Source organism: Balaenoptera ricei, chromosome 15 (assembly GCF_028023285.1).
Source record: "Balaenoptera ricei isolate mBalRic1 chromosome 15, mBalRic1.hap2, whole genome shotgun sequence".
NCBI lineage: Eukaryota > Metazoa > Chordata > Mammalia > Artiodactyla > Balaenopteridae > Balaenoptera > Balaenoptera ricei.
Genome location: NC_082653.1, coordinates 11478573 through 11503588, shown reverse-complemented (window position 1 = coordinate 11503588; position 25016 = coordinate 11478573). Strand labels below are relative to the sequence as shown.

The following is a 25016-nucleotide window of genomic DNA, read 5'->3' as shown; positions in this document are numbered from 1 at the left end:
TAAGTTATGGTTTCTGTCATTTAGAGTTGAAGAATTCTAATACCCCTTCCTTTTGTGGTCCCCTCAGACAGTTAAAAATCAAGTCTAGTGGTGAGCAAACTTTAAAATGAAGTTATGGGTCACATTAAAAAAAACTTTATCTGTGACTGCTCTAAAGAGTCTTTTATCATTTCTCTGTCCCCAACAAGTTTTTGTTTTTCCTGGTTAATATTATAGAAACTATCTAGCCCAGACTAGATATTGATTGTAAATCTGTTGTGTTCACTACTGAATCCCAGTGCCTGGCACATAGGAAATACCTCATATTTGTTCAGTGAATAAATGAACAAGATACTTGTTTAAAATGTCGTCTCCTGACTTGCCTGTCTGTGAGGTTCCATACAACTAGTTCCTATTTTTCAAACCTCATCTTCCACTTTCCCCTTGTTCACTCCCATCCAGCCACACTCTCTTAAAAACCCCAGGTTTGTTCCTGCCTCAGGGCCTGTGCACTTGTCCAGCCAGGAAGGCTTTCCCTCCAGTTCTTTCCCCAGTTAGTTCTATCTCCTCCTCCAGGTCTCAGCTCAAATGTCACCTCCTCAGAGAGGCCCTCCCTGACCACCCTGCCAAAGCAGCCTCACCCTACCTTTCTGATGTAATCCCAAGATGTCTGATTTTCTTTACAAATCACCATCTGAATGTCCACGTGCATTTATTTAAGTTTATTGTCTCTCTCCCCAGGAAGTCAGCTCCATCAGGGTAAGTCCTTGTTTGTTTGTTCACTTCCATGCCCCGGTGTCCAGGCCAGAGCCTGGCACATATTAGGTGCCAATAAACATTTGCCAAAGGAATTCACCAATAGGGATCAGCCTTTGTTACTTATCACCATGATTTCCTGCATGAAGACCATTCCTCACCAAATCACGGGTCCCTTCCAAAAGTGTTTGGAGCAGATGTCAACATTGATTCACTGTCTTAGATGACAAAGCCCTCATCCTTAGCCCAGCGTTGCGAGGGAAGCTGGGAATAGGGTAGGGGTGGGGCCTCGCCCTCCAGGCTCCTTACTTCCCTTCCCCCAGCCAACCAGGAAACACGAGGCAGCCGAGGTTAAGTAGACTCTTGCTGCTTTGTTATAAATATATTATATACATCCAAAACATGACATTAAAATATTACTCCGTGTTACAGAAAAGATATTAAGGCTTTCTATTATTTACATTAAACAAGCAAGCACCGTTAAAAAAAAAAATAACCGAAACTAAAAAGCCCCACTCTCCCTTCTCTGACATACCCCCGGTCAGAGGGGACACTGTGTCCCCTTCCAAATGACCAAGACCCTTTGCAGGGGCTGTGCCCTTCGAAGACATCCTCCGATTAGAAACATCAGCTCTGGCTGGAATCACATGGGGGAGGGGTGGGGAAGAAGGGGGGTCCAGACTTGATCAGGAAATTCCAGCCTCATCTGGCCAGCTGCCCCCAGACCCTTGCTGCACTTTGCCATCCTTGGGTGGACAAGCTAGGCTGAAGGTGGTGACTGGGGCTGTCTATCCACCCAGGCCTTGGGGGTCAGTCTGCAGGTCCATGGCAGGGTAATGCTCCAGGGACAATTAGGTGTGCCTGGGGGCTCCTAGACCACTGAGTGCAAAGAGGAACAGACAAGATCACTCAGTGCCCCAATACCAGCCACGCTGAAGGGCTGCCCAGTGGGGCAAGGGGTGGTGGGAGTGTGGGGAGTTGGTGAACTTCTCCTCAATCCAAGGAATGGCTGGCAGGGCGGGGCTCTTTTTTTTTTTTTTTTTTTTTTTGCAGAGTCAGGTTTGGCAGACAGAGCAGCTCAGGTGGCTGGGGAGGGGTCAAGGAAAGGAAATGAAAAAAATCAGTGGCTCAAGTATTCTGTGTCACAAGGGGTGGGCTGGGGCTGCCCGGGCCCAGCCCAGGAGGTGTCCTCTCCACCTGGAGGGGCCAGCGCAAGGAGGCTGGAATTTGGCAGATGGCTTCGGTTTGGGGGAGCTGGGTAAGGTTGGCAACGAGGTGGTGGCCCGGAGGAGTTATTTGATCTTCTGTGCCCATTTCATGTCGTCTGCCCGAGGCTTCTCGCCTGTCAGGCCCTGGATAATGTCCTCTAGGCGTCTCCAGAAGCCCATCTTCTCGAGAGGGTAGTTGAGCCAGCCTGCAGTGGAAACAGGGCAGGGGGGTGTGCGGAGGGGTTGAATGGGAGAGCAGCAGTGAGAGGACGCAGAGAGAGAGCTGGCCCTGCCTCGGGCAGGGGAGGAACTGAGAGTAAGTCTGCAGGGGGCAGGGGACAAGGACTGACCAAGGAATCTTGGGACAGGGGCTTCCCACCAATGGGTTTAGGGGCTGCTCAGACATGCCTTCATCCCCTCATTCACCTTCTTATTGAGTGCTTACTATATGCCAGGCATGGAGGCAGTGTTTCTTATCATTTGGCTCTAATGCTACCTCTTCCAGGAAGCCTTCCCTGACTACCGCTTAGCAGTGCTCCAGGCCTGTCACGTCACCCTTTCTTATTTCTTTACAGCTTTTATGATAACCTGTAACCATTCTCATTAATTCGTCACCTCCCTGTTTTGTGTTGGTTTTTATCCCCAACTCCCAACTAGAATGTCAGCTCTGAACAGTAGAACTCCATGTTGTTTCACTGTTGATCCCACTGCCTAGGATGATGCCTGGCATATGGTAGGTGCTCAATGAACAGTGCTCATAATCTTATTTAATCCGTATTACAGTCTACCACCTGAGCCTTGAAGTAGATACTATTATTAGTCCCACTTTCCACATGAGAAGACTGAGTCTTGGGGACTTCCCTAGTGGCGCAGTGGTTAGGAATCCGCCTGCCAATGCAGGGGACACAGGTTCGAGCCCTGGTCTGGGAAGATGAACATGCCGTGGAGCAACTAAGCCTGTGCGCCACAACTACTGAGCCTGCACTCTAGAGCCCACGAGCCACAACTACTGAAGCCTGCGCACCTACAGCCTGTGCTCCGCAACAAGAGAAGCCTGCGCACCACAACGAAGAGTAAACCCCGCTTGCCCGCAACTAGAGAAAGCCCACATGAAGCAATGAAGACCCAACGTGGCCAAAAATAAAATTAATTAATTAATTAATTGATTTAAAAAAAAAAAAAAAAGACTGAGCCTTGGAGGGGAGTTTCCCAATTAGTTTATGGCCAAGCCAAGATTGATACCAGTTCTGGTTGAGCAGTTAAATGATCTCCACAACAGCCTAAATTCTAACCCCTCCAACTGCGCCTAGAAAGCATGACTTTAGGGTGTACAAAAAATGTTTTTTTGTGGCTCTCAGTTCTGCTTCCAGAAAGGCAAAAAACCCCAAGAAACAAAAACAAAACAACCTCCCCAAAACCAAACCAAACATCCCAACCCCTGCCCCCAAACCAGTAGCTGTAGCTTACTGAGTACCTACTATGTGCCAAGCACTTTGCATCTGCCACCTTACCACTCACACCCCAGCCCTGGGAGGTGTTATGTGAAGGAGGTGGCTGTAGCCCCATCTTGTGAATGAGAAAAACGATAACCCAGGGAGGCTTGTGAGCCTCCGTAAGTCACATATGGAGGAGCTGAAGGCTGAACCCAAGTTGGTCTGACTTAACAGCACATGTGGTATACTTAACCTTAAAAAGATACCCAGCTGGCCCTGGAAAACCTGGTCGCCTCACCTCATCCCACGTCTTTGGCACTGGCCCATTAACTACCAACAGCATGTGGGCCTCCTTACTACTCCTGGGTCACCTGTTCCTGCCGCAGGGCCTTTGTGTACTTGCTGTTCCCTCTGCCTGGACTGATCTGTCCCTATTTATCTGCAGGGAACCCCCCCACTTTTTCCAGATTTCCGATCTCCTTAATAAACAGCTACGCCCCCTTCCCCCATGACTCTCTGCCCTTCATCCTGCTTTGTTTGCCCTCACAGCATTTCTCACACCTGGACTCTGCCATCTCTCCGACCCTTCTACCCCTCACACCTCTCACTGCAGCCACACTAGCCTCCTTGCTGCTCCTCAAACAAACCAGGCATGTGGTTCCTGCCTCAAGGCCCTTCACCTACTGCTCCTGCTGCCTGGAGAGCTCTTCCTCCAGATCTGCATGATTCTCTCCCTCAGTTCAAATGTCACCTTCTCAGTGAGGCCTTCCCTGATCACCCTATTTAAAGGGTGAAGCTCCCCATTTCCCTCTCCTACCCTCTGCATTATTTTCCTCCATAGCAGTTAGGACAATCAGATATAGTACTTGTTATTTAGTGCCTGGAATGTCCCCTCTTAGAATGTGAATGCTATAAAGGTAGGGATTTTTGCCTGTTTTGTTCAGTGCTATATGGCACATAGTAGGTGCTCAATAAATATCTGCTGGATGGATGGGTGGTTGGAATCACAACTCCATGAAGGGGGTATGTGTGTGTGTGTGTCCTTGGCACCTAGAAGAGTGCCTGGCATGTAGTAGATGCTCAAGAAATGTGTGTTCTGAGAGAATGTTCCTGCAGGACTGCACCACCTCCCACTGTGACCTGTGCCCCTTGATCCTAAGGATGGAGCTGCAGTCAGAGTGGGGGCAGCCCATTCCACGCTACCCTATAGCCGCACCTGTGGTGATGCAGAAGTAGGTCTCGTGGGGTGAGACGTGGTGGATGCGATGGTGTTTACGAGGCAGGATGACATGCCAGTCCTGCAGGAGGACGACCCAGCGCGGCAGCCCAAAGTACGTGTGTGACCACTTGTGGATCTGGTTGGTGAAGGTACCGAAGATGATCAGGCAGAAGACGAAGCATTCCCAGGGGTACAGCTGCTCCAGGACTTCTGCAGCGTGGGTAGAGGGGGGGGTGACCATAGGCCCCATACAGCTGTCCACAGGGTGGGGGCCCACTGCCAGCCTGGCCCAGCTCCCTTCCCAGGATAGCACCCAGGCCTCTTTCCAACCTCCCAACTGGACTCGGGCAAGCTCAGACTCCCCTCTGGACCTCAGTCTCCCCTTCTGCTCAGTGGGCAGAATGGAATAAGCATAGGTAATAGTTAAGAATGTGGGCTCTGGAATGAGGCAGAGCTGGGTGCAGATCCCTACTTTGACATTTCTTTTTCTTTTTCAGCCACGCCGCGTGGCTTGTGGGATCTCAGTTCCCCGACCAGGGATTGAACCTGGGCCCTCGGCAGTGAGAGCGCCGAGTCCTAACCCCTGGACCACCACGGAATTCCCCCCTGCTCTGACATTTCTTAACTGTATGAACTTGGGTCAATGACTCTACCTCTTTGAGTCTCAAGCTCCTCAACAACGAAATAAGTCTTTGTCCAGATTCCATAGAAGCAGAGCCTGAGACAAGGATTCATGTGCACATGAGTTATCTGACTGGGGGGTGGGGGTGGGGGTGGGGTAGGAAATCCTCTCTTCTGGAAAAACATCTGAGGGAGTGAGGAAAGCAGGACAGGGCAGGGGAAGAGTTAAGCAAAGATGGGGTGGGGGGAGTCTTGTCTCAGCCTGATCCTGGTGGGGTGGGGTGGGGGGGTCTGAAATGTTAATGACTCCATAGAGTTGGTACCGCTCAGAGGCCAGGGGGCTGGCTTTTGCCGGCTTTTTTTTTTTTTGTCACTGGCTTCAGGCTTATCCCAAGGGAAGAGGCGGGACCTGCCCTGGCAGTTCTCAGAAGGGGCAGCTGGATGCTCACAGCAGCTGGGGGACGGGTGCCCCAACTGGGGAAGAGGAGGTGGGCGGGGCAGCACCCCCAACACCACAGACATTCATCACATCTCCCCGCAGCGGGGCTGCTCTAAAGATAAGCACCGTGTCAAACTGTTAGAACAGGATCTGGCACAGGGGAAGGACTCATCCCCCACCTGACAGACGAGGTCGCTGAGGTTCAGAGAGGTGAAGTGACTTGCTTTGGCACAAGTTTCCTCCCCCAGATAGGCAGGGCAGAGGTCTGAACTCAGGACTGGGTTGGCAGGCTACATATACTCTTTCCACTAAGCCCAGGCAGCAAAACCAGAAGCCCTCAGGGCCAGGGAGGTAATTCAGATGAGCAAGGCAGGCCAGGCATTGGACAGCAGGGAGTAGTGGGGACTGTGGCAAAGTGGAGAGCGTGCATCTCTGTCTAAGGGAGGGGCCCCTGCAGCTCAGCTCCAGCCCAGTACAGCCAAGTGGGAACAAAGACCCAGGGTGGCCAGATCGGATTGTTCAAGAGAAGCTGGAAACACAGATCTTTATGTCAAATATCCCAATTTTACATGAGGGAAACTAACTAAAAATTTTCCCAACACTGTGAGGGGCCAAACACACACACAAGCTACAGGAGGCTCACGGGAGGGGTGCGTGTGTGCCTGTCCCCGATGGCTCCCTGGAGGCCCACCAGGGGGCACTCTTACCTGGGCTCTGGGTGTGGAACTTGTAGGCCATGTTTAACAGCGGTAGCAGCGTCACTAGGCAGTTGTCCCCGTTGGTCTCGATGAAGTCGTGCCGCGTAATGGCTGTCGGGTCTATGTGATGCTCCCGGAATGGCCGGATGAAAGCCTGGGTGGGGTAGGGGGGCGGGAGAGGGGATCCATCCGACCAGTCAGCCTGTGGTGGTCGGCCACTCTCCCCGACCTCCTGCACACACTCCGCGCGGGCTCACCTCCTTGCCTTTGAGATGCTGTCCCACCACGCCACTGCTACAGATCCCACCCAGCCTTCAGGGTCTGGGTCTAACAGCTTTAGCCCAAGATGGGTCGAAATGACCTGGTGGGGACCTTGGGCTGGTACTGCCCCGCTGTGGGCCTCAGTCTCCTGACCTGGGCTCTGGGGGGGTTTGGAGACAATCTCCACCCTCCTTTCCTACCCTAAGACAATTGAGGAGGCCCCTCCCAGTGACAGGCAGGACCCTTTCTTTCTTTCCAACGTCCAGGCCCCTCCTTCTGGTAACAGCCTCCCCTTCTTCTTTTAGTACCAGCTGTTCCAATGGGCTGATTCCACCTACTTAAGAGTGAGCACGGGACCCTGGCCTGGCCAATCAGAGCACCCCATCCCTCTGGCCACCGTGACTGGATGAAGGATGGGTGTGTGATCCAAGCTGGGCCAATGGGAATGAGCCATGGGACTCTGGCCGAAACTATGGGGAAGGGGAGTTCTTCTACTGGGGGCCCTGAGCTGGGAGGATGGAAGTCTAGGCAGCTGTGAGCCATCCTGGCCACCTTACGGGGGAAAGCCTACATGAGAGTGGAGCCAGCAGAGACAGACATGGAGAGGGACTGAGTCCAAAGAATATGGTCTGTCTGTCCCACTGGACCCAGTCATGCCCTAATTTGGCTCTACTCCTAAAATTTTCATTACACGAATCAGTACCTTTCTTTGGTTAAGTTTGTACCAGATTTTCTACCACAATCAAAAAAGTCTGACTGACTCAAGATAAAGTTCAACGAAAACAGTGAGGTGTAGTAGGGCAGGCAAAGGAGAATAAGATGTGGCGTGGTCCCCAAATTCAAGGGGTTCCGGTGAGGTGGCCACGTATCAAAGCTCTCTGTCCCACACCTGATGCTTCCAGAAAATCCCAGGGGATTCTTGTTCTAGTCTTGGAGGAGGGGCATGGGGGTCAGGCTGGAACCACACTTCCCATCTTTCAGATAGGGAAACAGGCTCAGAGAGGGAAGGGGACTCACCCAAGGTCAGACAGCCCGACCTCCTCCTGGAGGAGATGGGCTGGGCTTCGGGGCTGGGTCAACATACCTTCCCCACGATGGGCAGCTCCACGGAGCCCCAGGTGTCGGCTCCCCAGTGTACCAGGCCAGACAAGAAGTCAGCAATGAGAGCCCCTGCAACTGTGGACAAGAGGAGCATGAGCCGGGGTGGGGGTGGGGGGGCGGTGGACAAGAGGGATACCCCTGCCCACTCCCCACCCCAAATCAGGAAGTCACTCGCCTGCTTGCTTGCTCGCTCATTCACTCATTTGTTGGGGCAGAAGGTGTCCCTTCTCTACTTGGGACACTTTGTCCCCTGTGAATGGAGTCTCAGGAATAACATTCCTGGCCTTAGTCTGTCCCTTTACTTGCTCTTCCCCAGGGAAATGTGGGGCCTCATTTGCTCGGTGAGTCTGGAGAGAGTAAACCGGGCATGCTCAGATCAGCCCAACCTTTCCCTATTAGGAGCCAACTGTCCCTTTCTCTCTGACCCCCAAACGCCCCATGTAGGGAAGCCCACTCTGCTCATGAGCGAGGGAGCAAGAGTGAGTGTGTGGGTCACCGTGGACGTGCAGCTCTGGTGCCTGGGACCGAGTTAGGGGTGGCTGTGAATGAAGGCTTTCCAGAGGCCCTGGAGCACCCACCCCACATATGCCAAACATAGGAGGGATGGCAGGGGGCAGGGGAGATACAGCTGCATACATTGCAAGTTCCTGGTGACAAGTGGGCCGCCAGGTGGAGCCATACAGCACCTCCTGGCATGCAGAAGCCAAAGGACAGGGCGGGGAAGGGGTGACACTGCATGGGTGGCTGGGCTGGGGAGAGGGGAGGGCTTGGCAGGGCTCGAAGGCCAGTGCACACAAGGCCCCGCCCAGGGCTGGGGAGTCATGCTCCTTAGTGACAGTGCTGGGAGGGTGGACCTGGGCTGGGGAAGGGGTTGGGGAATCTGGGGAAGCCTCGGGCGTTTGCACTTGCTGTTCCTCTACCTGGCACCTCACCCTCTCCCTGAAGATCCCCAAGTGGCTGGCTCCTCTTCAGCCTTCTAGCTCAGAGCAAACATCACCAACCCCCTGGCGAAGCCCTCCTCCCAGGCAGGTGTTCTTGGTCACATCTCCCTGCTTTACTTCTTTCACAGCACTTGTCACCATCTGAGGTGACAGCCTCATTTATTTTCCCCACTTCTCTGATGAGGAAAGGGGCTCAGGGAGGTTGAAGCATCACCCCTGGCCCCATGGCTTGGAAGTGGCAGCCATGGGATGGGAAGAGGTGAGTCTACCAGCCTCCAAAACCAGCATGCTTTCATGCCCTTAAACTGTACCTCAATAGGTCCAGGGGCATTAACAGAGCTCCTACTGCAAACTACACAGGATGCTGTGTACACACTGCCTTGCGTCTACCAGGAGGGACTAGAGGCACTGTGGCCAAGAGCTAAGGGGGCGCTAGATCAAGGGTCGGGGGCCTCATCTCTTGCTACCATATTGCTGTGTGACCCTGGGCAAGCCCTTTGCCCCCTCTGGGCCTCAGCATCTTCACTTGCACAGCGAAGGGTCAGCTAAGGTGCCTCCTGAGCCCCTGTCCCAACAGCTTGGACTAATCCTGCCCCTAAATGCTGCCTTCAGGAGAACGCAGCCCCCCAGCAGTCCCCCTACTGCCTCCCCACCCCTGTTCCATGCAACCACCGATCTGCTTCCCATAATTATACTTTGGTTTGGCCAATTCTAGAACTTTATACAAATTGATTCTTACGGTATGTGCTTTTTTGGGTCTAGCTTCCTTCACTAGCATAATGCTTCTAGAGTCATCCATGTGGTTGTGTGTATCAGGAGTTCATCCTTTTTATTGCTGAGTAGTATTTAACCATCTGGATGTACCACAGTACATTTATCCATTTTGCTGTTGGACGACTAGGTTGTTCCCAGGTTGGGGCTGGTATGACTCAGGCTCCTGTGAACATGCATTCACAAGCCTGTGTGAAGATATATGCCCTCATCTTCTTAGGATAAAGACGTCAGCTATCTATCTATCTATCCATCCATTCATTCATTTATTTATTTATTTATTTTTTTTAAGCTTAAATTTTTTTTTTAAATTTATTTATTTATTTTTAGCTGTGTTGGGTCTTCGTTTCTGTGCGAGGGCTTTCTCTAGTTGTGGCAAGTGGGGGCCACTCTTCATCGCGGTGCGCAGGCCCCCCACTGTCGCGGCCTCTCTTGTTGCGGAGCACGGGCTCCAGACGCGCAGGCTCAGCAGCTGTGGCTCACTGGCCCAGCCGCTCCGCGGCATGTGGGATCTTCCCAGACCAGGGCTTGAACCCGCGTCCCCTGCATTGGCAGGCAGACTCTCAACCACTGCGCCACCAGGGAAGCCCCATTCATTTATTTACTTATTTATTTTTACTTGACATTTATTGAGCACTTATAGTTACCAGGCTCTGTGCCAGAACCTTAAACGTTTTATCTCTCTTAATCCCTAAACTGTACCAAGGCCAGTCCTAAGCTGGTTATACATCTTATCTCCTTAATCGTCCTAAGCATTTAATCCTTACAGATGATAACAGTGATAATAAAAACAATATTAGAAAAACAACGTTTTGTGATCATGATTAACATTGGGGTGCTTAACTCCCCACAGATTAAATATGGGCTGTACACAGTGACTTCTCTCCAAGGGGCATACAGGATAGAAGGTGGCGGGGGGAAGAGAGTAACTTTACAGTGGAGAAACCTGACAAATACCACTTGGGCCAGGTGGTCAAGGTCAACATCATGGTGATAAGTCATGCTGATAGTACATACCCTTGCTAGATGTGATGAAAATGGCACTTGACCTCTGAGCGCTTCCTCCCCAAGACACATAACCCACTAAGAAAAACACCAGACAAATTCCAGCAGATGGGCATCCTACAAAATACGAGCACTCCTCCAAACTGTTCAGATCACTGAAAACAGGGAAAACCTGAGAAACTGTCACAGCTAAGTAGCCTCAAGGGACGTGACAACTAAATGTGATGTGGAATCCTGCATGGGATCCTGGAACAGAAAAAGGACATTAGCTAAAAACTAAGGACATCTGAATAAACTATGGACTTCAGTTCATAATAATGTATCCATATTGGTGTATTAATTGTAACAAACATATGATACTAATATAAGATGTTAATAATAAGGGAAATTGGGGGCAGGGCGTATATGGGAACTCGCTGTACTATCTGCTCATCTTCTGTAAATCTAAAGGTGTCCTAAAAAATAAAGTCCATTTAAAAAAACGTGTATTATCTCACGGCACGTCCATTGTGATAGGCCCCACCACATCCCACGTGCCAGAGGAGGAAAGGTGCCAGAGGAGGAAAGGAGACCTGAAGGGTGAGGGTTGCCCTGAGGCGGTCAGGGCTGCTGGCGAGTGGCCAGAGACCAAGGCGAGGGCCATTCATGATGATGCTGAGCCTTCACGTGCACGTCTGGGAAATGGGGATTTTTTTTTTTTTTTTAATTTTATTTATTTACTTATTTATTTTTGGCTGTGTTGGGTCTTCGTTGCTGCGCGCGGGCTTTCTCTAGTTGCGGCGAGCGGGGGCTACTCTTCGTTGCGGTGCGCGGGCTTCGCATTGCAGTGGCTTCTCTCATTGTGGAGCACGGGCTCTAGGCGCGTGGGCTTCAGTAGTTGCGGCACGCGGGCTCAGTAGTTGTGGCTCACGGGCTCTAGAGCGCAGGCTCAGTAGTTGTGGCACACGAGCTTAGTTGCTCCGCGGCATGTGGGATCTTCCTAGACCAGGGCCCGAACCCGTGTCCCCTGCATTGGCAGGCGGATTCTCAACCACTGTGCCATCGGGGAAGCCCTGGAAATGGGGATATTAATGGTACTTACTTCACTTAACTACAGTCAGTTAATAACAGTGGGCTAATGCAGGTCCTTGGGACATAGTAAGTGCTCCCCAAATGTAGCTACAGTTAGTAGTTAAATATTACTCCTCTCTCTGAGCCTCAAGCCCCTGGCCTTGTCAGGCTGCTGAGCAGGGAGGGATGTGGGCTTTAGGCAGACGTCAGGAATTATTTTTGGAGAGACAGGGCCCTCCCCCGGCCTAAGGGAGGAAACGGCTCTGTGATCTACGGGCGGTGGCTGTTTCTAGAGCAGCAACTCCAGGCCTTCAGGCCTGCTGCCCAAGTCCTCTTTATGGGGGTAGGGGTGGCGGAGGCGGGCACACAGAAGCTTCTTTGTCCCAATGCTGGTGTCAGCGCCTGGTGGCTGGCTCACTCTGGGGGCAGCTTGGGCCTAGTTACCACCCTGCCTGCAGGACGCTGGGACAGCATAGGAGATGATGATTCACTCCAGGCTACCCTGACTCACCAGGTGACCTTGAGCCAGTCCCTGGGCCCCTTGGGACCTCCATTTCCCCACAGGTCACCCGGCTGGGACTTCTTCGCGCTCTGCCCACCTCAAGGCCTGGTGTGGAGACAGAGGGGCTGAGACAGAAGCAGACACTGCTGAAGGCTGGTCCCTATAGTCCTGGGGCCAAAGCCTGTCTTTACCACCTTTCAGCTCAAATCCCATGGAGACTTCGCACCTGACCTATGAGGCTGGCCATGACCTGGGGCCCTGCGACTGCTGACCTTTGCATTCACTGTGCCCCCTGCCTGGAACCCCCTGCTCCCCCCATCCATTTGTCTGCCAGAAACTCCTACTCACTCCTTCAGGCGCCAGCTCACGAGCCCTCACACTTTCCCTCCAGTTTCCCCAAGTGCAGCAAATAGCTCGGGGCTCCCGGGGCCACTCATTTATTACTCATTCACCCTGTCCTCATCAAGGTCACTAATGACCTCCACGTGGCCAAATCCGGTGGTCCCCTCGCTGCCCCATCTTGCTGCTCTGCTCGGCTGGCTGCTCCTAGTTGACCCCCGAGTCTTCTGGAAACACATTCTCCTCTCGGCCTGTGCAAGCCTGCCCAGTTCTCTTTCCTCCCCCTTGGCTGGCTCTTCCTCCTCTCCCCATCCCAAGCACTGGAGGCCTCGGGCCTCTTCTCTGCTCGCACACAGTCCCTCCGCCCCACCCCGGGGCCCTCTGCCAGCATCTGGGCTTCAAACACCATCTCTACTCCCAGGACACCCAGATTTCCGGATTTCCAATTTCCTGCTCAACACCTTCCCTTGGCCCTCAGGCAGGCATCCCAAGCATCTCCCCTCACGCAGGTCCTCTAACCTCTTCCTGGCTGTTAAAGGTCCCTTCCATACTTCAGGCCACTGACCCCTCCCCCCTCACCTCCACAGCCAACCTGACAGCACATTCTGGCGCTCACCTTTCACAGCTCACCCAGAATCTGACGACTTTTCACCACCTCCACTGCCCTACAGGGTTCTGGGCCACCGCCTTCACCTCCTCTCTGGCCCTCCCTGCTCCCATCCATCCTCCCTGCAGCATCAGATGATGTCAGCTCCCTGTGGGAAAATCGCCAGTGGCTTCTCACGGCCTGTAGAATAAAACCCCAAGTCCAGACCATGGCCTTCAAGGCCCTACAGGACCTGCCCCCAGCTGTCTCTCAGCTGCCACCAACTACTTTTCCTTTGGTTAGTTTTCTCAGGCCACACGGGCCTCCTCTCTATCCTCCAAATGCTCAGCGCTCACCCCAGCCTCAAGGCCTTTGCAGCACTTGCTGTTCCCGCTGCCTGGAACACCCCAGGGACAACAGTTTGCCTCCCCTCCCTCACCTCCTTCAGGTCTCTGTGCAAATGTCACTTTTCCAGAGAGCCTTCCCTGACCTCTTACCTCTCCTCTTCCCTGCTAGTTCCCTTATCTTGACTTTGCTACCCAGGATTGCATCATCTGTATTTATTAACTGGGCACCTTTTCAGGGCTTCTGGCTCCCTTGGTTTCTGGGGCCTGCCAGGGGCACCAGAACCTCTTGGGAGACAGCAGCAGGTGGGCTGTGTAGGCTGGCACGGTGCCCTTACTTCCCGCATGTCAACACACAAATCAGGGCGGCTACTTAAATCCATTAGGAGCTGTGCAAACACCACTATCAGGGGATTGTCTGCCCTTATCAGCCTAGAGGCAAAGGTGCGGGGTGGAAGAGCTGCTATCACAGGCAGGTGCTGCGAAGTCTCCTGGGTCTGGTCCCAACCGACCAGGGAGGCAGCGACCTGCCTGGGATGCCCACCCTCCCGGTTCACACAACATACACCTGGGGCTCTGGTGCTAATGATCCTCTGCCCAGACTGGGCCCACTGCCTAGAACACCCTCTCCTCCTAGTGCCAACTGGAGGCTGCACAGTCCCCGGCCAGGTCTGGATATGAAATCCCAGACTCTGCTGCTGCCCGGGTTAGGGTCGACGGGCAAGTCACCTGGCCTCTCAGAGCACGGTGATCAGACCCTCCTCACTCAGTTGCCACCAAGAGTTAAAAGAGCCCAGCATGGGGCTTCCCTGGTGGCGCAGTGGTTGAGCGTCAGCTTGCCAATGCAGGGGACTCGGGTTTGAGCCCTGCTCTGGGAAGATCCCACATGCCGCGGAGCAACTAGGCCTGTGAGCCACAACTACTGAGCCTGTGCGTCTGGAGCCTGTGCTCTGCAACAACAGAGGCCGCGATAGCGAGAGGCCCGCGCACCGCGACGAAGAGTGGCCCCCGCTTGCCGCAACTAGAGAAAGCCCTTGCACAGAAACGAAGACCCAACACAGCTAAAAGTAAATAAATAATACAAATAAAGGAATTCCTTAAAAAAAAAGAGCCCAGCATGGGGCTTACACACGGTAGGCTTGGGAAATATCCACTGTTAAACTGACTGTGGAGGCAGAAGGTCTGAGCCCTGGGGAGTGAATGTCGGGCGGTGTCCCCTCCCCACCTCTACTCAGCTGCTGCCCTCTCAGCAGTTACGCACACCTGCATTTTGCCCTCACAGTGGCCCCAGGAGGCAGGGGCTGTGAGCAGTCTCACTTTCCAGACGTGGAAGGCAAGGCTCAGAGGCGCACTGACACTTGCTCAAGGCCACACAGCCAGGAAGTGGCAGAGCTGGGACTTGAACCCAGGACCGTAGGGGCCTGCTCGTGACCACCCCCAGATGGGGCGTCGGGGCTCACACGGTCTACATCCCTGCCCTTGAATGTGCTGCTCCAAGGCAGAGAGGCTGGAGGTGCAGGTCCTTCTCACCCCTGGGCAGAGGGGACATGTCTGGCTCCTGTGGGCGGGGCCCAGGCTCCCTGGCACTAGGTGGGTTAACCTCCTTCCCCTTCAGCTGGTCCGCCCCCAGCACATGCCTATCCCCACCCCAGACCCCGATGGCTCAATTAGCTGGCCTGAGCGCTACTGGCTTAGGCGACCAGAATGCTTTTAATGAGACTGTGGAAGCTGAACACTTGGGGCTGGCTAGGCGGACCAAGGGCACAGTTGCTGCCCCGTCAGCCTGGGAGCCCAGGGTGGGGGAGGGGATGAGCACCTGAATTAGAGGGAAGAGGGGAGGGGCGGTGTGCGGAGAGGAAGGAACTGAGTCACTCCAGGACCTGGGAGTGGAGACAGTGAATTAAGAACTATGTCGTGCTCTCCGTTTTGAGGTGTGACTCTGGCCGGTCCCTTCTCTGAGGCTCGGTCTCCTCGTCTGGAAAATGATGACAACTGCAGCCTCCACCCCCACCAGGCTGTGGATGGGTGAGGACTGACCGATGGAAAACACTCAACAGTTACTAATACACTGCAGCTCATTCATTCATTCACTCACTGATTCAATAAATATTTACCGAGCACCTACTGTGTGAGGCTTTGTGCTCGGGGCTGGGGACACAGCAGCAAACAGACAAAAATCCCTACTCTCAGGGAGCTGATATTTGAGTCGGGGAGATAAGTAATAAACAAAGAAACAGACTGTATAACAGAGTGGGGTGAGGGGTGGTGTATGGCAGGGCTGCTATTGTTGAGGGAGAGCCTCCCCGAGGTGACCTAGACGAGGCAGGGAACCACGCAGGTACCTGCTGGAAGAGAGTTCCAGGCACAGGAACAGCATGTGCAAAGGCCCTGAGCTAGGGGTGTGCCTGACAGCACCTGGTGGAGGCACAGCGAGAGGCCAGTGTGGCGGCAGCAGGGTGAGCCAGAGGAGAGGAAGGAAATGATGTGAGGCGGGGCTGGGGCCAGGCCGTGCTGAGGAGTTGGTGTTTTATTCTAAGCATACAGGGGGGCTTCCCTGGTGGCGCACTGGTTGAGAATCTGCCTGCCAATGCAGGGGACACGGGTTCGAGCCCTGGTCTGGGAAGATCCCACATGCCGCGGAGCGACTAGGCCCGTGAGCCACAATTGCTGAGCCTGCGTGTCTGGAGCCTGTGCTGCGCGTCTGGAGCCTGTGCTCCGCAACGGGAGAGGCTGCGATAGTGAGAGGCCCGTGCACTGCGATGAAGAGTGGCCCCCACTTGCCGCAACTAGAGAAAGCCCTCGCACAGTAAACGAAAACCCAACACAGCCATAAATAAATAAATAAATAATTCCCTAAGCATACAGGGGACAACAGGCTAGTGGCGTGACCTCACGGAGGATCCAACGGGATCCTCCCAGCTGCCTGTGGAGAATGGACAGTGGGGGGCAGAGGTGGAGGCAGGGAGACCAGGGAGGAGGCTTCGCCATAGTCCAGGGAGGTGATGGTAGAGGTGGACAGTAATGGATGCTGGATGCATCACGAAAGGACAGCCAAGAGCATTTGCTGATGCTTTGGAGTGGAATGTGAGAGAAAGGAACTGAGGATGACACCCAGGTTTTTGGCCCAAGTGACAGGAAGGACACAGGTGCCACTGACTGAGACGGGAACCAGGGTTCCCACAGCCTGTACCCCATTTGTGTGCACGCAAGCGCACACACACACACACACACACACACACACACACGTGTGTAAGTCGCCATCAGAGTGGCGCAGACACTAGGTAGGTCCCTGGCCCCTGGGGAAACCGAGGCAGGCAGCAGGGCTGCGGGCACTCACCGACTCCCAGCATTACGAGAGGTGTGTGCTCCCAGTGAGCCAGCAGCAGGAGGTGGACCGTGTTGTGGGCGATGAGGCTGAAGCACAGCACCACACAGCACCACTCCTGGAAGCGCTTGCCTGTAGGGAGAGGAGGCGAGAGGTGAGTGCAGGGCAGGTGGCAAAGGCCGAGGGATCAAGGATCAAAGCCAGGCAGAGCCGGGCCCATGGGGGCTCTTTGACTGTGTTCTGAGAGTCTGCAGTGCTGACTACAGGCTGAACGCAGGGACTGCCTGCCCATTTCACAGATGATGTCACCGAGGCCTGGAGAAGGGGAAGGGCCTGCCGAAGGTCAGACACTCAGGGCCGGCTGTGTTAAACCAAGCTCTTCTGGTGGGACCCTTCTGAGCACAGGCCCCTGTGCACAGGTCTGATGCCCATGAAGCTGGCTTTGCACATGCTGATTCTTTGGCAGACAGGACCAGAATACTGGTCTCCTGGGCCCCTTTGGGCTCTCTCTGGAGACATGTGAAGGAATTTTAATGAGCTTCTTTTTTTAACTGTCATCATCCCATCACCTGTCCCCTTCTGTAGGTAATTATTTGGAGGCAGAGGCTACAAACAGCTTTTAATCATGGAGGTTCACACCCCGCCCAACCTCCATCAAGCAGGGCTCCAGGCAATGAGTCAGGAATTCAGGAGAAATAAGGCCTTGATTATCCCCTCTAGGGCTCCAGCCACAGGGAGAAGAGGCAGTGCCGATGAGGGGTCTCAAACTCCAGGGGCCAGGCAGGTGATCTGAAGGAGTGAGGTGGGCTGGGTGGGGACACCACAGCACATGTGCCCTTTCTAAAGCAGTAGCCACTAACTGGCTGACTACTGCCAAGGGGGAGTGTGGGCCCAGGGAGGCCAGACCTTCCAATTCTCAACAGAAGCCAGCAATCAGGATGTGGGTGTGAAATCATCTCTTTAAATCCTGGCACCTGTTTTAATAGCACATGAGCTCAGACAAGCTGATTCCCTCACTGCAGCTTTGTTGAAGGTATAGAAACTTTGAAAATAACCTTTGCGTCCATTGCCGGGGCACTCAGACAAATTAATTTGGTTTATGGCATCTCTGTAGCCAGGAAGAAAGCCTGGGCGACTGTTAATACGTGGCTATGGAGAGGGACATCCAGGACAAACTGGTAAGTGCAAACAGCAAAGTGCTAAACAGCCATTTATGTGAAAAAAGGGAAAAATACCTATACGGTCGAGACTTTTTCACGTACTCCCTTTTGAACTTAAAACTTGTGAATGTAGGACTTCCCTGGTGGCGCGGGGGTTAAGAATCCGTCTGCCAATGCAGGGGACACAGGTTCAATCCCTGGTCCAGGAAGATCCCACATGCCGCGGAGCAACTAAGCCGGCGAGCCACAACTACTGAGCCCGTGTGCCACAACTACTAAAGCCTGCGTGCCTAGAGCCCGTGCTCTGCAGCAAGAGAATCCACCGCAATGAGAAGCCCATGCACCGCAATGAAGAGTAGCCCTCGCTCGCCGCAACTAGAGAAAGCCCGCGTGCAGCAACGAAGACCCAACGCAGCCAAAAATAAATAAATAAAACAAATACATTTATTTAAAAAAAAAAGAGAAGCCACAGCAATGAGTAGCCCGCGAACCGCAATGAAGAGTAGCCCCCGCGAACCGCAATGAAGAGTAGCCCCCGCTCGCCGCAACTAGAGAAAGCCTGCGTGCAGCAACGAAGACTCAACACAGCCAAAAATAAATAAATAAATAAATAAATAAATTAAAAAAAAAAAAAAGATTAGTAAAGCAAAAGGAAATAAAAAGACCCCATGGGTGATACAACGTGTGAAAGAGCCCCTGGGAATACTGTTTTCTCAGGCAGCTGGCCCCAAGGACAAATCTGTTCTTACATATCTCTACCTGGAACCTCCACCTCCAGGAAGCCATCCATGATGCCTCCTTTAACCCCCAGGCTCCCCCAACATGGGACCCATATCATGAGGGACTGTCACTGCCTGTCTAACGTCCGTCTTCCCCTCCCTAAATGTGAACTCAGGAGGCCTAGGACCATGCCTGGCTTGCTCACCAGGGCCCTGGCACACAGTTGTTGCTTAATAAACGCTTGTGGATTGTGGATCCCAACCACGATCCTAGAGAAAGACTGCCAGGCTTTGTCTCTGGGCACCCCTCACTGAAGCACTGTGGGAAGGAAGTAGGAGGCGTCCCACTGTTCCTGACAGGGAAACAGGCTCAGAGAGAGAAAGGGCCTTGTCCAGGCTGTACAGCAGCAGACTGCGCCCTGAGCCAGAATCCGAACAGCTGCCCTGTGGAAAGACCAAGGCTCAGAGTGGGAAAGGACATGCCCAGGGTCACATCCCTCAGCCCCTCTCACACAGATGAGGACCCCGAGGCCCAGAAAGGGCTAGAATCCCAACAGCATCACACAGCAGCAGATGCAGAAGCCCCTTGCTGCCTACTTCGCAGTCAGGGGCTGTTTCCCTTGGGCCACGGGGCCCTGCCACCCCAGGGGCCCCCACCTGGGGTCACCATGACCAGGCCCAGAAGGGCCTTCCCTTTTGTGGCTCCTGTTTGTGGCCAGGACCTGGGGCTCAGAAGCAGGAAGCCGGGAGGGGTGGTGGTAAGGGACAGGTGATTCCTCAGTACCGATCTGCTGCCGCCCAGCCTGCAGGGACAGCAACGTGATCAAGTAACAGTAACAACAACAATGGCTAACACCCACTGAGGCCTATTATGGGCTGGGGTACAGGGTGCAGCCCACATCAGAGATGCTGCAGACCCACTCCCTCTGTCATATTTTGCTCTTAGTTTTGAAAAAATCAGCTACACTTAAAAAAAAAAAAAAAATCACACGAAATTCCTATTCTCCCACTTCCTTTGAGAACACAGGGCTCTGGCCAGCCCAAGCCTGCCTCCATCAGATGGGGCAAGAGCTCCTGGTTGACCCCAGTCCTCTCCCCTCCCTGCGGCCTCATACTGGGTGGCTTCCCTTGGTGGCGGTCCTGGCCAGGCCCCTGCAGTCATCTGAGGTTTCAAGCCCAAGGCATAGTCTCTCAGTCTCTCATTCAAGTCTCAGTCCCTCCAGGGAGGAACTGTGTGATCCCAATTTCCTAGATGAGGAAACTGAGGCTCAGTGGGTAAAAATGAAAACAGGGTTTGGATCCTGAGCTCGTTAGCCTGGATATTCGGGGCTGTCCTGATTCCAAAGATAGCCCAGCTCTCTCCCCTGGCCACGAAGAATGTCCCAAAATCTGAATATTTTCCCATCTAAACTCTCTCTCTGGCCTCTGGATCCTTCTGCAGAACAAGTGCCTCAACTATGACCCATAAAAAATACATCTATTATAATAAGCAGCCTTCATGGAGCACCTATTACATGCCAGGGACAGTGTCAGGGACGATCCCAACAAGCCCTTGCCTGCCGTACGCCATGGGCTGGGGGCTATTTGCCCCCTCCTTCAGAAGGAGAAACTAGGCCTGGAGAGATGAAGTGTGCTGTCCAAAGTCCCTCGAGAATCACCGAAGTCACAGCATGGACAGTCAGCTTGGCAGGGACTGCGCGGTCAGGTGGTCTAAACGGTGTCGCTTCACAGATGCGCAGACTGAGGCCCAGGGAGGGGAAGGACTTTCCTCGGACAGAAGGGCTCAGGCCACCTCTGGCAGAGTGCTGAGCCTTGTTTCCCTGAGCCAGCCCCCGGCCTGGCCAGGGTCCACGATCTGGGCTGAGTGACAGCAGTGACTGCCTGTTGGCCTGGGGAGGGGGCCGGGCTTGTGTGTGGAGGGCTGGGAGGGCTGGGAGGTGCAGGGGAGGCCATCCCTGCTTGCCTGGGGACAGGCCACAGCCAAAGGCTTGGTATCAGGTCCGACTCTTCTGGTTTCAGTCAGACAAGCCCTGGAACCTGCACTTCTGATGGTCCTTGGCCACTAGGAGACCCTCGGCCTCAGGGAGGTGGGGGGACGGGAGGTAGAGAGACCAGAGAGACACAGAAGCAGAGAGACAGAGAGAGGTGGGAGAGAACAGGAATCAGAGACACAGAAAGATGAGAAACAGCGGGGTGGTGGTGGTGGGATGAATTGGGAGATTGGGATTGACATATATACACTAATATGTATAAAATAGATCACTAAAAAGAACCTGCTGTATAAAAAATAAATAAATAAAATAAAATTAAAAAATTAAAAAAAAAACAAAACGATGAGAAACAGAGAGAAGAAGGAGACAGAGACAGGGAGTGATTATAAGGAGACAAAGAGAACATGAGTATGGCCAGAGAGAAGGAGAGACAAAGAAATGGAAAAAGAACAAGACTGATTGAGGGAGACAGAGGGAAAGCTGGGCCAGGAGCGTGCCAGGGACCAGGCCTGGCCAGGGAAGGGGGCTCAGGGAGGCCTGTCTTGGTGGACAGAATCCAGGCTCAGCTCTGGGACTACAGGCCAGGACCCCCACCCAGCGCTCCTGACACCCTCCACCTTCCCCCACCCCATGCTAAGAGTCCCTGTGTCCCACAGGGCAGGGGCATCCGTAGTTAGCCAGGGTGGGTGAACAGGGGTTCTGGTGACCCCCCAAGATCCACCCCTGGAGCCTAGGTACCTGAGAAGTGGGACCCACACAGTCAGAGGTCAGTTGGCACCTGCCGGGAAGCTGGACACCTGCCTCGCCTCCAGGCTTGCCCGTGAGACTGGGGTAGACCTGCCAAGCCCAGCCACCCTTCACAAGCGCTGGCATCTGGCAGAGGGTGGGGTGGTGCTGCAATCCCCAAACCTGGACCCTCTGTGGCTCCCGGGACCCAGGGGAGTGCCTGGGTCAGACACTCCTTGGCCAGACACTCAGGGTCCACGGGATCAGGCTGAGGCTGCCCTGATCAGACGACTCACAGCTCTCGGCCGACACTAGGCCCACTGTCTCTGCCGCCAGCCCTGCACGCATGCTGCTCTGCTGACCTGGAACACTGGTGCCCCTCCCGCACACCCACTTGGGCTGGCTCACTTCCACAGCAAAGATTCGGAACACGGAACCTAGAACGCCCCGACCAGTGTTCTCGTTCTGGCCCGGCTAACTGTCTGTGTGACCGTGGGCAGGTCACCACTCTTTGCTAAGCCCCAGGGAAAGTCTTAAAGATGGACAGGGTGCAGGCACTTCAGGCAAGCCAAACAGATGCCGCCCCTGGCCTTGCTGACCTTCTCCTCTGGTGGGGACAGACGCAAGCCTAATCCCAGGCACGACAAGCGTTAGGAAGAACACATGTCGGGGGTGGGCTACGAGGAGGCTACAGGAGTCTCGGTTTCCTCCCCTGTAAAATGGAGTTAATACCAGGATGCCCCTGAGACAACCGTAGTGAGGATGAAATGAGAGCACATAAGGGAAGTGCCCAGCACATAGTCAGTGCTCAATCAATGCCAACTCTGTTAACTGCCTTATTATTGCTGCCAGTTGTCATGGTGCCAACCCATCACTGGCCCCACAAATCTCAAGAATTCAGTCCTGGAACCCAGAAACTTTCCCTACTCTCCCCCCGGCTCACTCTGTTCCAGCCCACAGGCCTCTTTGGTATCCTGCAAGTACTTCAGGCTTGCTCCCACCTTAGGGCCTTTGCACTTGCTGTGTCCCTGGTCTGGACCAATCCTTCCTCAAATATCTTCAGAAGTCCCTCCCTTCTGGTCTCTGTTCAAATGTCACCTGCTCAGTGAGGCCTTAAATGCCCCCTCTCTAAAATGTCACTGTCCCCAACATTTCACTTCTCCCTTTTCTGCTATATGTTTGTTCCACAGCACTTGCCACCACTGGGCAAGTAAGATATTTCCCTTATTTACTGGGTTTACTAAAGGCCAGCTCCATTTTTCCTGTTTTGTTCACCACTTTGCCCCCAAAGCCTAGAACAGGGCCTGGGACGAGGGTGCTTAATATGTATTCAGCCTGGCCCCTTATCTTATAGGTCAGGCCCAGAGACTGAGGTTCTTCCTCAAGGCCAAGGGACACAGGCAGGCAGAGGGAGGTCTATGGAATTTGGAGAAGCTAGTCTCTTCCTCCTTCACTCCCCCTCTCCAGGCACTCCCCCTGCCCTGCCCCAACTCTAGGGTAAGACGAGATAAGGCCTCTGATTGCAGGCTTGGGGCACCAGGAGACTGTCTGCAGCCTTAAATCCCTGCAGTGGCTGCTCTTCAGAGAGTGAGGGGCACTTGGGGATACCAGAATTGGGCAAAGATGCAATCATGGTGGAATGAGGAGATGGCAGTCCATTGAGGAGGCTCAGAATGCCCAGGTATGATTTGGTTGAAGGTGGGTAGGGTTTACTTGAGTGGGCACAGCTGGACACCAAAGGAGGCAGGCTTTGAATCCTTACCCTTGATTCCCAGGTGGTGAGTCTGAGAAGCAGAGGGGTGAGGCAGCTTACCCCAAGACTCACAGGGAGGGTCAGACTATTGGATTAATAATAGGGATTGCCTACTGTAAGACAGGCACTGCACCAAGGTAGACAATCTCATTTCCTCCTCCCAGCGACACTAAGGAACTGATAAACTTTATCTTGTATCCATTTTAGAGGTGAGGAAACTGAGGCTCAGAAAGGGAAAGTGCCTTGGCCCAGGTTACACAGCTAAGAAAAAGAGTCAGGATGCCAAGTCCAGCCTGCCTCAGGGAGCACAGGAGGTTTTAAGTCCACAAGCTGGGTGTTGGGGGAACAGGCTGAAGACACCATGGTATCCTGGGCCAGGTGCCCAAGTCAGGTATGAAAAAAGTCACACCCAGAACATGGAATTGCAAGTCCAGAAAGGCCTCTGGTGATCCAGGACTCAACAAGAAAGCAAATGGCCCAAGGTCACACAGATAGTTATGGCAGAGATGGTATGCAAACCCAGGCCAGTTAGGGAAAAAAGCCAAAGGCGGTAGTGGACCCATGCCCACCCCAGGCAAGGGTTGTGCATGGTGGTTGCTCCCTAGCAAAAGGAAAGATGTCAGAATGTTTGACAAACAAAGCTTGATGTGATGGCAACACCCAGGCAGAGGGGCCTCCCAGTCACTTGACTCTGGAGTTCTCAAAGGCACTTCCCTTAACCCCTGGGGACACTTCGCCCTGCTGGGGCCTGGCAATGAGATTCTTGAGGCTCAAGTGGAAGTCAGAGAAGGGGGTGGAGGCTGGTGCTTGCTGGAGCAGAAATGGTAGGCCCAGCAGGAAGAAACCAGAGACCTTGTCCTGGCGCAGAACCAGAGCAAGGGTCTCTGAGCTGTGGTCCGGTCTGGGGACCCCCAAGTCCCAATGGAGGGGGCTAATATATCTACATGGGGGAAGGAAACGGCTGGAATTGGGGCTTGTACATGAGAGGAGCTTAAATTGGAAGATTTGCAGTGCCCTCACCACCGGGGATTCCAAAATATAGGATGAGAGTTAATGCAGTGGGGGAATGGTGGTCTGTAGACTGAAACTATAAATTTAAGATGGGGCTTTGGAGGAAGTGCCTCTAGGGCACTCTAGCTGGGGGCCCCTGAGTTGGGGTTCCCAGAGCAGGGGGCCTGACATGCCCAGATTTGAGGTCACTACCTCAGGGTCCTGGCTGGGGCGCCCAGGGTCCTGGCTGGGGTGCAGATGGGGTCCTAAAGTGTGAATTTTGGATCTGGAGAACCTGGGATAGGGTGTGACTTTTAGGGGGCAGTGCATGTGGCTGAGGGGCTGCCTTCGGCTTGGACAGGGTCCTGGGGTGGGGGGTCCCTAAGACTAGGGGCGCTCTTTGCAGCCGCAGGTACCCCGAGCTAGGATCCGGACCTAGCTGTGTGATGTGAGCTGTCCAGAAAGCTCCGGGGCTGGGATTCTGCCTTGGGCTTGGAAGGGGCGCTGGCGTGGGGTCCCCGGACTTATGGGAGCTATTTGCAAGTTAGAAGCCGCGGATGGAGTTCTGCATTGGGGCCGGAGGCTGGGGTTCCGATACAGGGGACCCGGGGTCGCTGTCCGCAGCCCAGGCTGATGACTGCAGGCCCGGAGGGGGGCCCGGAGGTCCTACCTGGTGAGTAGAGCGCGGCCAGCTCGCGGGCCCCGGCATGTTGCGCGCCCCAGCGCCGGCAATACGCCGCCTCGTCCTCGTCGACCTCCGGCTGCTGGCCCGGCCCGTCTTCAGCGCCCGCCATAGCCACTCGCCCGGCCAGCCCGGTGCGCTCTGCTGGCGGCGGCGGCGGCGGCGGCGGCGGCGGCGGCGGCGGCGGCGGCGGCGGCGGCGGCGGCGGCGGCGGCGGCGGCGGCGGCGGCGGCGGCGGCGGCGGCGGCGGCGGCGGCGGCGGCAGCTGTAGGTCCGCGGAACCGCGGCGAGATCACACCGCCGAATGACCGCCCAGCCCAGGCGAGGCTGCGGCGGCGGCGGGGGCCTCGCCCGGCCGCGCGTCACAGCCAATCGGGACCCGCGCCGGGGACACGTCAGCCAATCAGCGACCGCCGA

At 54.3% G+C, this 25016-nt stretch overlaps 1 protein-coding gene across 1 annotated transcript; it reads right to left on the bottom strand.

Annotated features, from left to right (window-relative positions):
* Positions 1-686: 686 nt before the first annotated feature.
* On the bottom strand, positions 687-24769 carry PEDS1 (plasmanylethanolamine desaturase 1). Its single transcript, XM_059895787.1, has 6 exons — positions 24588-24769; positions 16591-16710; positions 7699-7790; positions 6363-6507; positions 4593-4805; positions 687-2149 (listed from the first exon to the last, which is right to left on the bottom strand). Exons 1-6 carry the CDS (start codon positions 24709-24711, stop codon positions 2028-2030), a joined length of 816 nt encoding a protein of 271 aa, XP_059751770.1. The 5' UTR covers positions 24712-24769; the 3' UTR covers positions 687-2027.
* Positions 24770-25016: the final 247 nt, after the last annotated feature.

Bases quoted from the DNA above. Each gene is read 5' to 3' on its own strand.
- PEDS1 (XM_059895787.1), bottom strand. From the start codon at position 24,711: ATGGCGGGCGCTGAAGACGGGCCGGGCCAGCAGCCGGAGGTCGACGAG. The intron at 7,791-16,590 runs GTGAGTGCCCGC...TCTTGTCCACAG, and splicing joins TCTCGTAATGCTGGGAGTCG to TTGCAGGGGCTCTCATTGCT. The intron at 6,508-7,698 runs GTATGTTGACCC...TACCCCACCCAG, and splicing joins AGCTGCCCATCGTGGGGAAG to GCTTTCATCCGGCCATTCCG.